Source organism: Gastrolobium bilobum, unplaced genomic scaffold (assembly GCF_033153095.1).
Source record: "Gastrolobium bilobum isolate Gb01-03AN ecotype WA unplaced genomic scaffold, APGP_CSIRO_Gbil_v1 utg8959, whole genome shotgun sequence".
NCBI classification, from domain to species: domain Eukaryota; kingdom Viridiplantae; phylum Streptophyta; class Magnoliopsida; order Fabales; family Fabaceae; genus Gastrolobium; species Gastrolobium bilobum.
Window position 1 is genome coordinate 187,199 of NW_026899316.1, and position 18,150 is coordinate 205,348.

An 18,150-nucleotide genomic window follows, 5' to 3' on the forward strand; every position below is an offset into this window, starting at 1 on the left:
ACAAATCAACACTCATCAATTAATATAATTTTTATATATATGACACATTGTGATATTAAAACAAAATATAAGATGATCCATTCCTATAATTCTGAGAATAAATTTGAAAATTCTGATTGACCATTGACATTTCATTCTCTACATGTTTGTCTAGTGTCTCCCATCGCAGCTCTTCTTAATTTATTTCTAATAACGAAAACAATAATAATAAAAATATGAATGGGTTTTACAAACTACCCCTTCCATCACCTCCTGCAGTGGAATTCGTTTCGGACGAAGGCAAGGTCAGTGTCTCTTTCAAACCTTTCTCGCTGTGATTGTTAGAGCGTTTGGTTGAGGAGAAATTTTTTGAATATTAGGGAAATAGTAAGAAAATGAGATAAAGTGAAATAATTAAGAAAATGTTAAAAAAAGTAGTTTGGTGGGAAAAAACTTTACTAGAAAAATTAAGTAACTTTTAGAAAATGTATGTTTGGTTGGAGGTAATATATAGTAAAAAATTTGAGTGAACATTGAGATTACCTAGCTTTTTAACAAAAATCCACCTCTTAGAACACTTTCTCAACAGTAAATAAACCTATCATTCCGTTCCAAAATCTAAAAATCCATGCAAATTGGATGAATAACTTTCTCACTAAATCACCCTAAACCAAACATCTCATTTCAAGAATCCTTCTTACATTTGCATATGTTTCTTTAAAAAGTGGCGAGCCAAACATATCTTTAATGTCATTTTATTCTCTTATTATCTACTCTTATTAGTTTGTATTTTGGCTATGCATTCCATGTTCCATTCTAGTTAATAAGTTGGTTGTGTTTGCTAGTTATTTTATGAGTGGGTGGTGTTCATATAAATTAAGACCATTTAATTGTCACTTTTCCTTGTTTTGCTTATTAGTTTTCTGGGAAGTTCCTAAAACTTGAATGTATTAGTTAAAACAACAATATAGCCTATGAACATAAGTATAAACATCTTGAAAGAAAATCAAAACCGCAAAATGTGTCTATCATTCAAAATTTTCTTCACAACTTTATTTGAAGTTCCAAAAATCCATGTAAAATAAATGATAACTTAGATATTATAAAAGCCACATCCAAGACCCACACAACTTGGCCTCCATAAACACACCAATGCTATTTATTTGGTGTACAAATCCTTATTATCTCTGGGGTGAAAGAATTGAATTTAGGGAAAACTTCACCAATGTCGTGTGGTTTGTTTCAGAATCATTTATGTCTCTGTGATTTTTTTGTATCACATATGCCCCTGTGCTTTGTAAAAAATAAAAAACCACATGAGTATATGTGATAAAAATCATACCCTTTTGCAAACCATATGGGCATATGTGATAGAGAAAAAAAATCACAGGAGCATAGGTGATTCTGAAACAAACCACCGAAACATTGATGAACTTTTTCTTTGAATTTAATGATTCAAATATATATATATATATATATATATGTATATTATATATATATATATATATATATATATATCACCATTACTAATTTGCCTGCATTCCGGAGGCTCAATCGAAACTTGTAAGGATAGTAAGAGAGCCAATTTATTTCAAAGAGATAATTAGAATTGAGTTAATTTAAAATATATTGCGCGCGAGCCATTTTACAATTTTTTTATTATAATAGACAAAATAATAATAATTATAATAATAAAAGAGAGGATAAGAAAAATGAGAGACAATAAGAAAAGTGAGATCTAGTAGAGTGAACAGAGAGGACTTGGTTCCAAATGTTGTTTCAAAGCGTGGACCTGAAGCCAAGAGATGTTGGGTTCAGGTTTTGGTCATATTTGAAAGCTTTTTGAGTTACTGTGTTGACAATTAATTAATTCACCGGTATCGCCGTAAGACAATGGCGACGGCGGGGTTGTACCGACGCCTTCTTTCTTGTCCCCCTGCTGTTGAATTTGCTTCCTCTCAAGGCAAGGTTTGTAAATTGTTAAGTGGGTGTGTTTTTTTTTTTTTTTTTTTATCAATGAATGAGTGAACGAATGATGATAATGCATTTTACTTTGTCTGAGGTTAAGGAGAAGGTAGTGTATGGTATTCAATTCAATATTTATGATGTGGAATTGTTCTTATTTGGTGTTTTGGTTGAATGTCAGCAACTTTTTCTTGAAGCCATTCAAAATGGAAACATGGAAGGCTTTTATAGGTTGGTTTCGTATTTTCAAACACAATCGGAGCCTGCCTTTTGTGGCCTCGCGAGCTTGTCCATGGTCCTCAATGCTCTTGCCATTGATCCTGGCAGGAAATGGAAAGGTATGGCCACAATTTTGTGTTTGCTTGTGTATATATATATATATATATATATATATATATACACTGGTGTGCTCAATCATAATTTCCCCAAGCCGTTCATTCATTTCAATTGATATTTTTATTAATGATTTAATGATGCTGAACCCCTTGTTTTTTTTAATAAAAGTATTTGTGCATTATAAGACCAAGTTATAGCTATTAGCTACTTATTTGATCTGAAGGCAACAAAATCCATTTATATATTGTTTCTTTCCCCTATTCCCCTCCAAGATTCTCCATTGCTAGCATTTTGATGTTTTCTTGTAAAGGGGCTGCTATTATTGAATAGCATATATAATATCTGGTCTGCAACAAAAATGATTTTATATATTGTGAGCTTTTAAAATCTCATGGATTGCAAATTTGTAGTTACAGTTGAAATGATTCAGTCAAATTAATGTGGTTTTCTGCTTCCATTGTAAGATGTATTTTCCTTTGGGTAATTTATCTACATTCTACAGGACCTTGGAGATGGTTTGATGAATCTATGTTGGACTGTTGCGAACCTCTCGAAGAGGTCAAGGCTAGAGGCATATCATTTGGGAAACTTGTATGTTTGGCTCATTGTGCTGGAGCAAAAGTTGAAGCCTTTCATGCAAGCCATAGCAGCATTGATGATTTTCGTAGATATGTCATGAAGTGTTCAACTTCTGATGAGTGTCACGTAATCTCATCATACCACAGAGCTGCTCTCGAACAAGTATGTATTATGATTTATGGAGCTTGACTTAATATGAAATACCAAAACATTCAAGCTTTGATCATGATTTTTTACCACCATGCAAGCTAATTGGTTCATATAGTTCTTCATTATTGAATCTTTTTCTCCCTAAAACATTTATTTTGGTAGGCAATATCAGTGCATATATATGATTCTTGAAAAACTGGTGAGAATGTTTACTTTATCTTCATGACAGTCAGGAACAGGTCACTTTTCTCCGATCGGAGGCTATCATGTTGCAAAGGACATGGCACTTATTTTGGATGTTGCACGTTTTAAGTATCCTCCCCATTGGGTCCCACTCACACTTCTTTGGGAAGGCATGAATTATGTTGATGAATCCACTGGACAATCCAGAGGGTAAACTTTCTTGTATAAATTTTATACTATTTTCCAACGACCTTGTAGTCTAGTTAATCCTACTCTTAGAATGATAGTGAAGATTGAGATCAACAAATGCAAAATCCTTTTGCCCAAGGGTTGGTGCTAAAAACAAAAAGAACTGATTATTTTTTGCATGAGAAACTATATATCTATGACTGGACCTATCCAATTTAAGCAATAAGAAAACTTTATGGTTTCTGTTTTCGTTACATGGTTTAAATATTGTTTGTTTGTCTTTTTATGTTAATTGTATGCGTAATTTTGCTAATTATCCTCTTCAGGTTCATGCTTATATCAAGGCCTCACAGAGAACCAGGCATGCTTTATACTCTGGTATTTTTCTTTCCTTTATATAGTGAGTCATAATTTGACACTTCAACATACAGTAAATAAAATCAGTGTGGGTGTTAGATTATTGGATAATTTCTTTACGTGTTGTCCGCATAGGCTGAGGGACCCCTTCAATGTTATTGTGGATTATACCTCTCAGTTTGTGATACAATGAACTTGTTCTTAGGAGCATGTTGGTTTATTTCTAGTTTGTGTGATCTTCTGGTGAGCAATTACCTTTAATTTGAAGTGAACAGTGAATCAGTGATTTCTATTTCTGGACAGAGGATAAAACATTTTCCTTTTTTTTAATATTTATGAATTTGTTAGTTTCCCTCTTCAAAAAATATGGGGAAATTGTGGTCAGGAGGAGATACCTTGTTCATCATCATATTCCTAAGATTACAATGTTTTCTTTGCAAACATCCATTCAGATACTTTCTTTTGTGACATTATTTTACTATCAGTTTAAATGGAGATGCTAATAAGGATTTTAAAAAAAGTTGAAGTTTGATTGGATATGCTGTATGCGGCAAGTTCATTTGGAAGGTCATTTTGCACTTTGTAGTTTGGACCATGTGTGATATTGAACATGTATCTTTCTCATGCAGTCCCCTTCTTCGATTTGAATGTGAATGTAAAAATTGTGTGTGCGTGTGTTTGCAGCATGCCGTGCTTGTGTTTTTTATTGTTCACATTGGTGTGTGTTGGATGAATCACGTACTTCTGCTGATCTTGCAGAGCTGCAAACATGAGAGTTGGATTAGTATTGCAAAATTCCTAATGGATGATGTTCCTGTTCTATTAAAATCAGAGGATGTGAAAGATGTTCATAAGGTTCTTTCAGTTATAGTCACATCCCTTCCATCTAATTTTGAAGAATTCATCAAGTGGGTTGCAGAGATCAGGAGGCGAGAGGATGGTGGTCCAAGTTTAAGTGCAGAGGAGAAAGCAAGGCTAGCTGTCAAGGTTTAATTTTATGTTTCATCTCAACTTGTCATAATTCTCTCCAGCATTGTATAACCTAGTGCAATTTTATTCATTTTACTCTTGAATAATCTCACGTGGTAACTTTTTTGCTATGCAGGAAGAGGTATTGAAACAAGTGCAGGAGACAGTGCTTTTCAAACATGTGACCTCCTTTTTGTCAAATTCTTGTGGCAGGCAAAAACCAATTTCGGGTGATGGAGACACCTTACCTGTCGTTGCTGCAAGTGTTTGTTGCCAAGGAGCAGAAATTTTAGGTGGGAAACTCGGCTCATCGGAAGGCTATTGCTGTCGAGAAACATGCACGAAATGCTGGAAAGCTGAAGATGACAAACCAATAACAATGGTTTGTGGGACTGTGGTAAATGGTAACAGTGAGCAAGGGGTTGATGTGCTGATTCCTTCATCATCTGGGAGATTATGTTGCAGTTGCTCTAGCCCAAGTAAGTACATTAGGATGCACCCAGCTAGCACTGATGTGCTAACAGTGCTTCTATTGTCCTTACCATCTACAACATGGGCTGGCATCACAGATGAGCAGCTTTTGAGTGAAATACATGACCTTGTTTCAATTGAAAATCTTCCTACTTTGCTTCAGGAAGAGGTAGTCATCTTTCATTTCTTGCTGTTCGTTAAAATTACACACACACATATATATATATATATATAGGAAAGAGATATTTTGACTCCAGAGTAAGATTTACAAGTCTTATTTTTCATTTTAACCATTGACTTCCGCTCATCTAATGGTTATAGTTTAGGAAATCATACTAAATTAATTAATTATTAATTACACTACAAATGACAACCGTTGATTTCCGTCCATCAACTGCTGAGATGGGGAGTAAGATTTCTAAGTCTTACTCTGAGTTCAAAAGAACCATTCTCATATATATATATATTTTAATCTTGCTTCCCACTTTCCCTTCATTCTTCAACTTATTTTAATTCTACTATATCTTCATTCTTCAACTTAAACTTAATATACAAAAATTTGCATTTCAGGTTCTGCACTTAAGACGACAGCTACACCTTCTCAAGAGATGTCAAGAGGGTAAGGTAGATGAGGATCTCGGTGCTCCTTTCTCTTAGTATCTCCCTCATTTTTAATCATCCATATCAAGGCTGAGTCTCTCTCTCTATTCCGGGGTCTCGTGACACTGTAAATTTATATTACAGAACTTGGAACGCCTTCAACTCGCTTTATGACACCTCAGGACGACAACCGATGTACTTACTGAAGATTGTTTTGTTTTAGTTTTTTGGATAATATGCGACTGAAGAAATTTTGTTGGCTCTTAATTGATAGAATGCTTATTTTTATTCATTTTCATATTCATTAGTCCTTTGACCTATCAGTCAAATTGTCTTGTTCTAGGAAGCAGCTATTATGTGCATGTTTGATTTTTATTCTCAAAAACAGTTTTTGAGTTTTTAAAACAAAAAAAGTAAAAAAGCCTGTTTGGAAATTGTTGTTTTGAAAATGATTCTCAAAATAATAATTGTTTTTTAGTTTTAAAAATTAAAAAAGCAGAACAACATGTGGATGTTGTCAAAAGTTGTTTTTATTTTTTTATTTTTGCAGTAGCAATTTTGTATATATAAGAATGCATTAATATCATATTTGTAAATAAATTTATTTTTTTAATTTTAAATTACTTTACACTTACAGCAGCAATCTTGTAATTATAAAATTTTATTAATGGCATTTTGGTAAATAATTATAACTTCTTTATAACTTTAAATTTAACTCCAGTTAAACAAGTTTTATTATTTTTTCTTATAAAGTCGATTTTCAAAATATATATTCAAAACAATTTTTGAAAACAAATAAAGTTCAATCAGATCCTAATTTTCTTTGCTCTTTTAAGTGACTTTCTATTCCCCCGTGATTTGCATAATTACCTCTATATTTATGGTTTATAAATACTGCTGTAGCAAATAATTCGAAATAGTTGGTGGTGTCAGTGGATAACATATTTTATTTTTGGATTATATAATTATCAAGTTACGAGAATAAAAAATTGAAGAGAGAGAAAAAAGAAGCAAGAAAAAGAGGGGAAAAAAAATCAATGAACCAATCCAATGTCTGCAGGAAATTTTCCTCATGACATAATAGTTGTGGGTTTTATAACCCTTTATTTTTACCATTTCTGCTGAGGGTTTAATGTGTGTATTTTTAAAAGATGTAAGTTGTGTTTTTTTAATTTTTTACTCTATGTATTTCGATAATACATAGTTATAATATAAAAAATTTACTTTCCATGTCAGTTGATGTGACTGAGAAGAGAAAAAAAGAGTAAAATTACATGTTATAATTATATACTACCTGAAATATATAAAGTAAAAAAAATTAAAAAACACAACTTATATTCTTTTAAAACACAAATAATTTTGCGTTCTGCTAAACCATTCAGAATTGGGGTTAGTATGAACTGTCCCGTGGAATTTTCGTACCTTAAGTTTTTCAATATAATTGCTTTATCGGAAAAGCGTTCGTTATTTTAAATAATATAAAGTTAGAGGTAGATTATACTTTCAATTTTTTTTTTACAACCATATCTTAACATCGTTGATTTCCGTCAATCAACACTTATGATTTTCGCAAATTAAATTCATTAATTAATTATTAATTCACAATAAATGATAACCGTTGATTGACGGAAATCAACGATGTTAAGATATGGTTGTAAGAGGTTATAAATAAAAAAGATTGTAAGTATAACCTTCCTCGTAAAGTTATGTCATTTTAAGAGAGAGATAGACACTAATATCACAAGTATTATATGTTCGATTGATCTCTTGTTGAATAATAATGTGTAATTTATTATTTTTTATATTAAAATATTTAGAATTGCTATTATTTTTTATATATATATTTAAAGGATTTGATGTTTGTCCACATAAGTTATGTCATTTTAAGAGAGAGATAGACACAGAATGAAAATCATGAGAGAGAAAGTGAGTGATTTTTTTTATTTAAATTTTAAATAAAAAATATTATTTTGTGTTTTTTTTGGTAATCAATTATTTTGTGTTTATCTCTCTCTTAAAATGACATAATTTTTTATCATTTAAAATGGCCAATACTTTCTCAATATTTAAAGTGAGGAAAGTTATATTTACACCTTATTTTTATTTACAAGTTGTTACAATTATATCTTAACAATTGATTTTCGCTAACTAATGGTTATAATTTTCGTAAATCAAATTTATTAATTATTTATTAATTCACAATAAATAATAATCATTGATTAACAAAAATTAATAATTGAGATATATTATAAAAAATTATAAATAAAAATAATTTGTAAGTATAACGTTGGGTTTTAATAACATTGTTAATAAGAACTCGGCAAAAAAATTAATTTATTGCTTTTTTAATAAAAAATTACGAATAAGTAGACGTTTTGAAATTAATTACGAAAATATAGCAGTCAAACACGCCCCATAGAGGCGTGACCGGTTGGAGAGAGATACGCCCAATGTTGGGCGTGACCTAAGCGTGACTCACGCCCACATGAGACGTGACCAAGTTGGAGAGAGACACGCCCAATGTTGGGCATGACCAAGGAGAGAGACACGTCCAATTAGGGGTGTAAATGGGCTGGGCTGGGCTGGGCTTTGGCCATCCTGGCCCAAGCCTACGTCAAAAAAAATTCAGCCTATCTGGCCTACTGGCCTATTAAAGGCTTTATTTGTAGGCCAAGCTCGGCCCATTTTCAAAAATAAGAAAGCCCGACATGGCCTACAGGCCTTGTAGGCCTCCCACTATATATACTAAGCAAAAAAAAATAATTGTATAGAGCAAAGAAAGCTCCATTCATGCATGCACTAATACTTCTCATAAGAAAAAAATGACAAACAAGAAAGAGTCAACATACTACCTCAGCTCTAGAATGTATATCATAGAGGAATAGAGTCAAAGAAATGGAAAAAATATGAAAAATACAATTACTGGATACTGAAATAAAGTCTACAAGAGAATGTCATTCATTTAAAAATCTTTAAATCACCATCAAGATAAGGGAAAGAAGAGTATTATTGAAAGATTTTCATCAGCAACATCATAATCCAGCAAGGTACCCATTGCTCTATGGTATTAAGCTGCAACAGCATGTAAAATTTGGAGACATTAGACAAGTTTTCCTTTCATAGAATAAAATAGCACAAAAAGTAAGAGATATTAGTATTTGGTACTTTGTGTCTTTGCCACATAAAATAAATGTTATTTTATTATTTTATTTTAATAAATTAAATAGGTCAGCCTACAAGGCTGTAGGCCGGGCTTGACAAAATTGGCCTATGGCCTATTTATTAAAAAATCTTTTTTATAAGCCTAAGCCTACTCTATTTTTCTGAAAGGTCGGGCCTGGGCTGGGCTCAATGTAGGCCGGGCCGTAGGCTGGGCTGGGCCAGCCTGGCCCATTTACACCCCTACGTCTAATGTTGGACGTGTTTCACCAGGTGCTGCCACGTGTCACAAAAGTCAATAATTTGACCGTAAAACTTTGGAAGTCCATAACTTTTGACTCGGGTATCCGAATTAGGTAATTTTTTTTATTCCACATAACTTTTCGAGATCTACGTAATAACACCTAATTTGACCTATTTTGTCTCTCACAAAAAAATTTGAATTTACAACAATGATACCATAATTATTAAAAATGACATGACTTTGTTACCTTATAAGTATTACTAAAAATAATCTAACATTTTTATAATCATGAACAAAAACTTAAAAATCAAAATAAAACGAAAAGCACTCACTTAAATTTTTAATATAAATTATTCGATATTCTGTCACCGACAGATGTTAACTTTTATTAATTATAAATTTCATAAAATTCTTCATTCAAAATTTTAATATATATCTCAATAACATACATAATTAACCTTATCATAACTTACCATAATCATAAGGATCTTTATTATGAATGTTTCTAATCACAACAGTGATTTTCTGTCCATTAATTTTTGTTTAAACGTTCTTATGGTATCATTATTGTAAATTCAATTTTTTTTGTGAGATACAAAATATGCCAAATGAGGTGTCATTACGTAGATCTCGAAAAGTTATGTGGATTCAAAAAAAAAAATTACCTAATTCGGATACCGAGTCAAAAGTTATGGACTTCCAAAGTTTTACGGTCAAACTATTGACTTCTGTGCCGCGTGGCAGCACCTGGTGAAACATGCCCAACATTGAGCGTGTCTCTCTTCTCGGTCACGCCCAACATTGGTGTGTCTCTCTCCAACCGGTCACGCCCCCATGAACGTGTTTAACTGTTATATTTTCGTAATTAATTTCAAAACGACTATTTATTCATAATTTTTTATTAAAAAAACAATAAATTAATTTTTTTAGCGTAAGAACTACCTTATTTAATGTTTTGGATTTGACAAAGTTTTTGTAAAAATCTGGCGTACAACGCAGGCTAGGGAGGTTTTAATGTTTTGTAGGGTTTGACGAGAACAAGAAATAGTAACAGTAACAGTAACAGTGGCAGAGGTTCTTCATTGCGTTGCATTGAATTTCATGGCAAGCCCAGGTGTATACCGCAGAGCCCTCCCATCTCCCCCTGCAATCGAATTCGCTTCGCCGGAAGGCAAGGTAAATAACAATAACACACTTTTCATCATTCCAAATATCTTGTTTTTGCTTCTGCTTCTGCTTTGTGTGTGTAAATGCAATACTCATGAATTGGATTTTTGTGCAGAAGATCTTTGCTGAAGCTCTTGGCCAAGGAACCATGGAGGGCTTCTTCAAGTTAATATCATACTACCAGACACAATCTGAACCTGCTTATTGTGGTCTCGCCACACTTACTGTGGTCCTCAATGCCCTTGCTATTGACCCTGGTAGGAAATGGAAAGGTATGCTTTCTTTCTTTCTTTTTTATGCCACCTTCCCCTTTTATTTTACCTTTTCATTTCTTGAAGCATTAAAGGGTAAGAGAAAAACTTACTTAACAGGCCCTTGGAGGTGGTTTGATGATTCCATGTTAGATTGCTGTGAGCCTTTGGCCAAAATTAAATCACATGGCATTACTTTTGGAAAAGTTGCATGCTTGGCTCGATGTAATGGAGCTAAAGTTGAAGCCTTTCGATCCGATGAAAGCACAGTCCATGATTTTCGCAACCGTGTGATTTCTTCTTGTTCTTCTGAGGATTTTCATGTGACTGTGTCTTACCACAGGAAAGCATTCAATCAGGTGTTGTAAAGGTCATTCCTGATTGTTATCTATTCATAACTAATGTAATAGCAGTGAATTTTCCTGCATATGCTTTCTTTTAGTTGACTTCAGTTCTCATTAAAGTCCACTTCAAGGCCTGTTTCAATTTTGAGTTTGATGAATTCAAGATTTAGGATCTTTTATATGTAAATTGTGAGAATGGATCCTCTTATGTTTTATTTAACATGACATGGTCATGTGGGATAATTATAACTATTTAAAGGTAAATAAATGGTGATGATTTTGTAACTACCTATTCCATTAATTTTTCTCTTTTTTCCCTTATCATCATTGATTTACCTTTGTATGTTTATGATTTTCGCACATTAAATAAAACATGAGAGGATCCACTTCCGTAAATTGTCGTGTAGGAAATGGAAAGCTAAGTAAGTTTATAGAAATGAAGGAAATTTGTCATATTGTTGGGTAACAGACTGGAAGCGGACATTTTTCACCACTCGGAGGATATCATGCTGAAAGGGATATGGTCCTCATATTGGATGTTGCTCGTTTCAAATATCCACCTCATTGGGTTCCCCTAACCCTTCTCTGGAATGCCATGAATACCATTGATGAAGCAACTGGACATCATAGGGGGTAAAAACTCTTAGATTGTAAATTAAAGCATAATAGTCAATAGTGTCTCTTGTACAATTTCGTCAAGACTACAGCCTTTACAGTTGTTATTTCATTCAAACATGTTGTGCTTTTCGTTTTGCCAAAACTAAACATTGTTATACCTTGTGTGAGTATTGAACAATGGCAATATTTTGCTAGTGATAAGATTTTCATCTTATGTGATGTTCTTTCTTTTATTTTAAGTTTATTAACTTTTCAAGATGGTAATTTTTCTTGGCATGTATGCTATGCTACAAAGAACTAAAATATTATCTATGCCCTTGTTTATTCACATTAAACAAAAGAAATCAGAAAAAAAAAAAAATCTCTGGAGAATTATTGTTGTTTAAGATTAACAAAGATCATATTTGTTGATTTTCAAGTTTTGGTGAATTAGTTTGATTCATCTATAAATGTACATCTTCTGAGTTCTTTTGTGGGGGGTTTCGGCGGTTGGGAGGGGAAGATAAGCTTCATTATAGTCATGTTATAGAACCAGTGAGGGAAAAGGGTGGATGTCAAAAATCTTTATCTCATATCATAAGCATAATGATTGCATGAGCTGAAATTTTGTTTATCTCTATATTCTGTCCACCATATTTGTCTGATTCATAGTTTTCTGCTGACATAATTTGGCTTATCTTTGATTGCTATTTGAAAATTCTACTATTTGATTGTATCAGTATCGTTAAATTCTTCTAATTGCTGGGATGAAAAGGTTATGAATTTATGAACTCTTTTTGTTTTTTTAAGCCTGTTCATCTAGTCTTGTCCTCCATTTACGTTTGGAAATTTGTATTTCAGGTACATGATTGTTTCAAGGTTTAATAGGGCGCCCTCAATACTTTATACTGTGGTACTGTACTACTGGTGTATTCTTTGTCGAACAATTGGAGAACATAGATAAAGGTTCTAAATTCCTGAATTTTAGATAGAAGGAAAAGTAATCTGACTCACTGTGAAAGTATCATGGTAAATTCAGCTAGAAGATAGTTTTTTCTCTTGAAAATATATTGGACAATAAGAAATCGTACCCCTCGATAGATCATGTTAAAGGTATGGAGTATCATTGGGAGGTCTGGGATCCTGACATATATTCTCTCTCTCTTTTTTCCCCTCGTAGGAACTGTCATGGTTGAACATTTGTATTATTTAAGTAAACCAGAACTTTTATATTTTGATTGTTTGTTTTGTTTATGCTTCATGCAAATCATTTGTCCTTGCAAATTTCAGTAAACACTTAATTTAAGACTATCTGCAGAGTTGTAGACATGAAGGTTGGAGCAGTGTTGCCAAATTTCTAGCTGAAGACGTCCCTCTCCTTATAAAGTCAGAGGATCTAAAAGAAATTCAGGAAGTACTCTCTGTTGTATTTAAATCTCCTCCTAGTGAATTAAGAGGGTTCATCACGTGGGTTGCTGAAGTTCGCAGGCAAGAAGATGGGAATCCCACATTGAGTGAGGAGGAGAGAGGAAGGCTAGCTATCAAGGTTTTGAAACTAGTTCCTTTTCCTTTTTGGGAAAAATCATTTCTCTCTTGAATTTGGTGAACGTGTCATTTGCATAATCAGAGACTTCATCTCAAAAAAAAAAAAATCCAGTAAATGAACAATCATAATCTTTGAGATTTTGAAATTTCAGGCAGAGGTACTTGAACAGATTCGGACAACTGCACTCTTCACACACGTGACCAGGTGGTTGGATTCGGAATGTTCTTGTTGCAATAGTATTTCAAAACTTGGTGACAAAGATATGTTACCAGCACTTGCTGCAAGTGTTTGTTGCCAAGGGGAAAATCTTTTGTCCGGTTATGGTAGGCTAGGTTTATCGGGTGGAAAATGCTGTAGTCAAATAGATGTGAAACATCTAAATGTTGATGGTGAAAATCCAGTAACATTGGTTTCTGGAACTGTTACAACTGGTGGCAGTAATGAACAAGGAGTTGATGTGTTGGTCCCTTTGTGTCAAAGGAAGCCTAATAGGTTGTGTCTTTCTAATGAAGGTCACTGCATTGGAATGCACCCATCTACTGCAGATGTCTTAACGGTGCTTTTATTGGCATTGCCCTTGCATACATGGTCAGGCATTAAAGAAGAAAAGCTGCGTGTGGAATTTACGAGCCTTCTAACAAATGAAAATCTCCCTCCCTTACTTCAGGAAGAGGTAACGTCCATTGCTTTAGAACATGTTTTCCAGTTTTTTTTTAATATAAAAATTGAAAAACTCCTAAAAAGAAACTCTTGATGAAAATATGAACCACAAAGGAACAATATGTGATGATTTTATGCAAAAACATTGCTATTATTCCTCCATGGTATATATTTTATTAGGACTTCATTTTTGGTAATTCTCCCTATAAAATTCTCATGTCTTAAACACCTTACATATTTGAAAATTTTATCCAAATTAATTTTAGTACACTAAGTTTAAAACTACATTTTAATTCCTCAAGTTTCAACCCCTTGAGGATTCAGAAATGCTGGAGTTGTTCATAATCTAGTTAAAATGTCATTGGAAAGGTCATTTACCACTTCTTTGATATATATATATATATATATATATATATATATATATATGGATTTAGTATTTGTCCAGTCACTTGATTGTCTTGTCAAGTAAAACGTTGTCGTTTTGGATATTTATTTTCCTTATTTAATTGATCGTACAAATTCTTTTATTTCTCTTCATTTATCATCATTGATCCACTTTTGTATGGTTATGATTCTGTGCATCTACTTGGTCAAGAGGTATCCAAAAAAGATACTTTTAGATACCTGGGATCCATTTTGCAAAAAGGCGGAGAGATTGATGAGGATGTAAATTATAGAATCAAAGCAGGGGTGGATGAAATGACGTAGTCCTTCTAGGTTTTTGTGTGACCGCAAAATTTTCCTTAAGCTAAAAGGAAAATTCTATAAAACAGCAGTAAGACCTACAATATTATATGGAGCTGAATGTTGGCTAGCACATAGGCAATATAAACATAAAATGGGAGTAACAGATATGAGGATGTTAAGGTGGATGTGTAGTTATACGATAATGGATAAGATAAGAAATGAAGATATTCAATGTAAGGTAGGAGTACTACCGGTGGCTGATAAGATGAGAGAACATAAGTTGAGGTGGTTTGAGCACCTAATGAGAAGGCCTCTGGATGTTCCCGTAAGAATAAAAGTTTGTTACCAAAAACTCGACAAAAAAAAAAGTAGAGGTAGACCGAAACTTACTTGGAGAAAGGTAGTAAAATAAGACTTAATGGAGTAGGATATAGATTGGCGAACGGTGTGCTTTAGGACGGAATGGAGAAAAACTATTAGCATGATGGAGGGTTAGACCCGTTGTTATTCCTATATTCCAGATGGTCCTTTTTTAGTCATTTTCCTCTTCATCTCCCCCTTTCTTCTTTTCCCCTTCTTTTCTTTTATCTCTTTTATCCTTTCCCATCTTTTTTTTTTTTTTACACCCCTTTTATTTTTTACTTTTATTACTTTTATATATATATATATATGGCAGGATATAGGGCTCGTTTGGATGAGCTTTTTTCTCTCCAAAATCTGCTTTTTTTAAAGAAAAAAAAGCACTTTTCACTTTAAGTTCGTTTGGATGTCTACTTTTAAAAAAACAGAAATCACAAAAAAAGTCAAAAATCTCCTTTTTTATAAGCTAAAAATTTGAACTTTTAAAAAAGGCAGAAGTCAAAAGCCAAATATTTTTTTCAAAAATTAAATATTTTTATAAAAATATAAATACCTTTAACTTTTGTAAAAAACACTTTTAAAATAAGGAAGAGATAAAAGATACTTTTTTTGGAAGGCGAAACAAACGGGTTCATACTTATCACCATAAAAGTTTACCATCCTTACAATCAACTTAATCACTGTTGATTTTCGTCAATCTAACGGTTATAAATTATTGGGAATTAATAATTAATTAATAAAAGCGACCCAATAATTTTCAATAAATTATAACCGTTAGATTGACGGATATCAATGGTGATTAGGTTGGTTGTAAGGATAGTAAACTTTTGTGGTGGTAAATATATCCTTCCCCTTATATATATGTATATTTTTTTTTTTATCCCTTTGTACCTTTCATTTGGGTTCATATACCACCGATCCCAATTAGTATGGAATAAAAGTGTTGTTGATGTTGATATTAATCCACCTTTGTATGGTTATGATACCCTGACTGCAACAGGAGATAAAGTTATTTCCTGTGATTCAAAATAATGTCATTTTAGGATTTAGAAAAAAAAATGTAGGGTATTTTAGTACTTAGCTATTTTCAGTGCCCTATTTTCTACTGTTTACAAGCAGAATTCATAATATATTTCCCTCAAAGTTACAGCTAATGCCAAGACCGCCACTAAACAAGAACTTGATGTAGTGGCTACGCTGATAATTTGGTGATACTTTCCAATCTTTCGTCTAACAGGTTTTGTTCCTGCGAGATCAACTCCATTTTATCATGACTGATATTGGTACCCCTTCTCACTTATGATACAATAAGATTACATTAGACACTGGTTTAGCATAATCTTTGTCATTGAGCTTGGGGTCAATACAGTATGTGCATTTCTGTGGCGTCATGTTGAACCGTCAGAAACCATGGTTCTACCTTTGTGCAAGGAATTTGGACTATATAAAGTAATTGTTTACAGATTGAAAGAATAACATGTGGATTGCATACTATGTTGTTGGAAGATGAGCTTAATCAATGAAATGTAGTGAAGGATTGAAGGACTTGGGCGATCTTGGGCCTTTTATACAATATTAAGAGTACACTCTTCTTCTTTGATGTTTCTCATTTGGATAATTCAACAGATTAATGTAATAAAAAATTTATCTGCTTGGTTTCCTTACCTGTATTGGTGATCTAATGATAATCAATGAATATTTTATTATGCATGGCTATATCATTTTGTATTGGTCCAACACCACATGATTCATTTCCTTCAACGACATGATCATTTTGTCAGCTATTACGTTGCAAGCTATGTTGAGGAACTAAGATGAATGTAATAATTCCTGAAAAGCCTATATTAACTCGTTCCTTTCAACGGCTATTATAATTCCATTGTTGTTGCATGCTATCTTATCTTAAAATATGGAATTCTGTGGCCAGCAATTTTTGTTCATAGAAGAAGCATGTGGTAGCAATATGCGGTAGAGGTTAGCAATTGGAGATAATTGAGCCTTGATTTACTTGTTTTTAGCCCACGTTTGTTTCATGAATTACAACCTCACTTCATGCAATGACCCCAGTCTAGATTATATATATATATATATATTTTTTGGTCGGCAGCTTTTGTTTTTAATATCTTAATAATGGGACATACTCAAAAGGGTCACTTATCTAAAGGTGTGGACCAGAAAATCAAAAGGGTCTCTTATTATCTAAAGGTGTGGACCAGAAAATGAAGGCGTAGGAGAGGTTAAGGGTTATGTCAGGATTAACTGAAGGACGAGTAATGAACTGGAATGATAAAAGTTGTTGTTTGGATTTTTCTGTTTCTCAAACATCGTTCGTCGATTGACATACCTACATAGAATTGCCAATTTTCTCTTCTTTTTTTAAAAAAAAAAAATTCACTTATTCGAGACTTACCCTCCTTTGGATAAATTGTAATTCATCTCTTTAAATATATGTTTTTTTAGTAAATTCATCACTTTAAATATTTATTTGTTTATGTGTATATACTGTAAGCCTTTTTTTTTTCCTTAAAAAAAAGGAACCAGAATAAGAGAATAAAACTACTTGGGTTGAATGACTTATCATATAGCAAAGTTGAATAAATATGAAAATTACTACCCAATACATTTTACCAATATGTTACCCAAAAAAAACTTTTGGTAATTTAATTGTATTTGTTTAGGTTTATCACTAAAATAAGTAAGGACGTATTTGTTTTTAAATTATTTTGTGCCACTTTATTAAATTAATGTGTGGATATACTCTTACTTTACAGGAGTTTTTCTGCATATTTTATATTATAAAATTAAAAATGCCAGTGATATTTTCCCCCTCTTTTTTCAAGACTTTCTCTGTGATTGGCTCAAATTCTATATAGACCTCTACAAGTTACTCAAACCTACTCTCTATGACTCTATTAACAGGGTCGGTTGAAATTTCACCTAATAATAATAATATTGAAAAGAATATCAAAGAGTATGTTATTAGTACTGATGTGGACTTGATTTACGTGAGGTGAGATGGAGACCCAATCTAATAAAGGCCCAAAGAGTTTAAGAACCACAAACTTAACTTGAAGGAATAAAATTCATCCTGCGCATAAATTGTAGGCATCTCGTCTACTTAGCGGACAAGCTAAAGGTAATTTAGTAATCAAGAAAATATCATTGTCGAGAACAGTAGCTCAAGACAACTTGACCTCCTCATGAACCCATTGAATGAAAGATAGCATCAGCTCTCGTCACTACATCTATTAGGACTAGCCTGAAAATAAGCTTCTAATATAAGGAATAGCCTGTGAAATGTCATCACACTCTGCCAATGAGAATTGACATTGCCTTATAAAAGGCAGCATGAGCAAG

The 18,150-nt window shown here is 32.8% G+C and overlaps 2 protein-coding genes across 8 annotated transcripts; both read left to right on the plus strand.

Moving 5' to 3' along the window:
• Positions 1-1,723: 1,723 nt before the first annotated feature.
• LOC133289483 (glutathione gamma-glutamylcysteinyltransferase 1) lies at positions 1,724-6,090 on the plus strand. Of its 4 annotated transcripts, none has more exons than XM_061487430.1 (9): positions 1,724-1,947; positions 2,126-2,310; positions 2,745-3,021; positions 3,239-3,402; positions 3,708-3,759; positions 4,498-4,725; positions 4,844-5,101; positions 5,192-5,347; positions 5,749-6,090. In XM_061487430.1, exons 1-9 carry the CDS (start codon positions 1,873-1,875, stop codon positions 5,833-5,835), a joined length of 1,482 nt encoding a protein of 493 aa, XP_061343414.1. In that variant the 5' UTR covers positions 1,724-1,872; the 3' UTR covers positions 5,836-6,090. The 4 variants fall into 4 exon arrangements, with proteins under 4 accessions (XP_061343414.1, XP_061343413.1, XP_061343415.1 ...); XM_061487429.1 differs by having other exon boundaries at positions 2,126-2,282; positions 2,783-3,021; positions 4,844-5,347; positions 5,749-5,802; positions 5,923-6,090; XM_061487431.1 differs by having other exon boundaries at positions 2,126-2,282; positions 2,783-3,021.
• A 4,087-nt stretch (positions 6,091-10,177) lies between these two features.
• On the plus strand, positions 10,178-16,499 carry LOC133289478 (glutathione gamma-glutamylcysteinyltransferase 3-like). 4 transcript variants are annotated; one of them, XR_009748494.1, is made up of 9 exons: positions 10,178-10,357; positions 10,464-10,620; positions 10,720-10,958; positions 11,413-11,576; positions 12,402-12,453; positions 12,859-13,086; positions 13,238-13,290; positions 13,599-13,759; positions 16,031-16,499. XR_009748494.1 is itself a non-coding variant. In XM_061487411.1 (8 exons), exons 1-8 carry the CDS (start codon positions 10,283-10,285, stop codon positions 16,094-16,096), a joined length of 1,503 nt encoding a protein of 500 aa, XP_061343395.1. In that variant the 5' UTR covers positions 10,178-10,282; the 3' UTR covers positions 16,097-16,499. The 4 variants fall into 4 exon arrangements, 3 of the variants coding, with proteins under 3 accessions (XP_061343395.1, XP_061343392.1, XP_061343394.1); XM_061487411.1 differs by having other exon boundaries at positions 13,238-13,759; XM_061487408.1 differs by having other exon boundaries at positions 10,464-10,958; positions 13,238-13,759.
• Positions 16,500-18,150: the final 1,651 nt, after the last annotated feature.

Bases quoted from the DNA above. Each gene is read 5' to 3' on its own strand.
- LOC133289483 (XM_061487428.1), top strand. From the start codon at position 1,873: ATGGCGACGGCGGGGTTGTACCGACGCCTTCTTTCTTGTCCCCCTGCT. The intron at 2,283-2,782 runs GTATGGCCACAA...TACATTCTACAG, and splicing joins TCCTGGCAGGAAATGGAAAG to GACCTTGGAGATGGTTTGAT. The intron at 5,348-5,748 runs GTAGTCATCTTT...TTTGCATTTCAG, and splicing joins CTACTTTGCTTCAGGAAGAG to GTTCTGCACTTAAGACGACA.
- LOC133289478 (XM_061487408.1), top strand. From the start codon at position 10,283: ATGGCAAGCCCAGGTGTATACCGCAGAGCCCTCCCATCTCCCCCTGCA. The intron at 10,358-10,463 runs GTAAATAACAAT...ATTTTTGTGCAG, and splicing joins TCGCTTCGCCGGAAGGCAAG to AAGATCTTTGCTGAAGCTCT. The intron at 11,577-12,401 runs GTAAAAACTCTT...TTTGTATTTCAG, and splicing joins GCAACTGGACATCATAGGGG to GTACATGATTGTTTCAAGGT.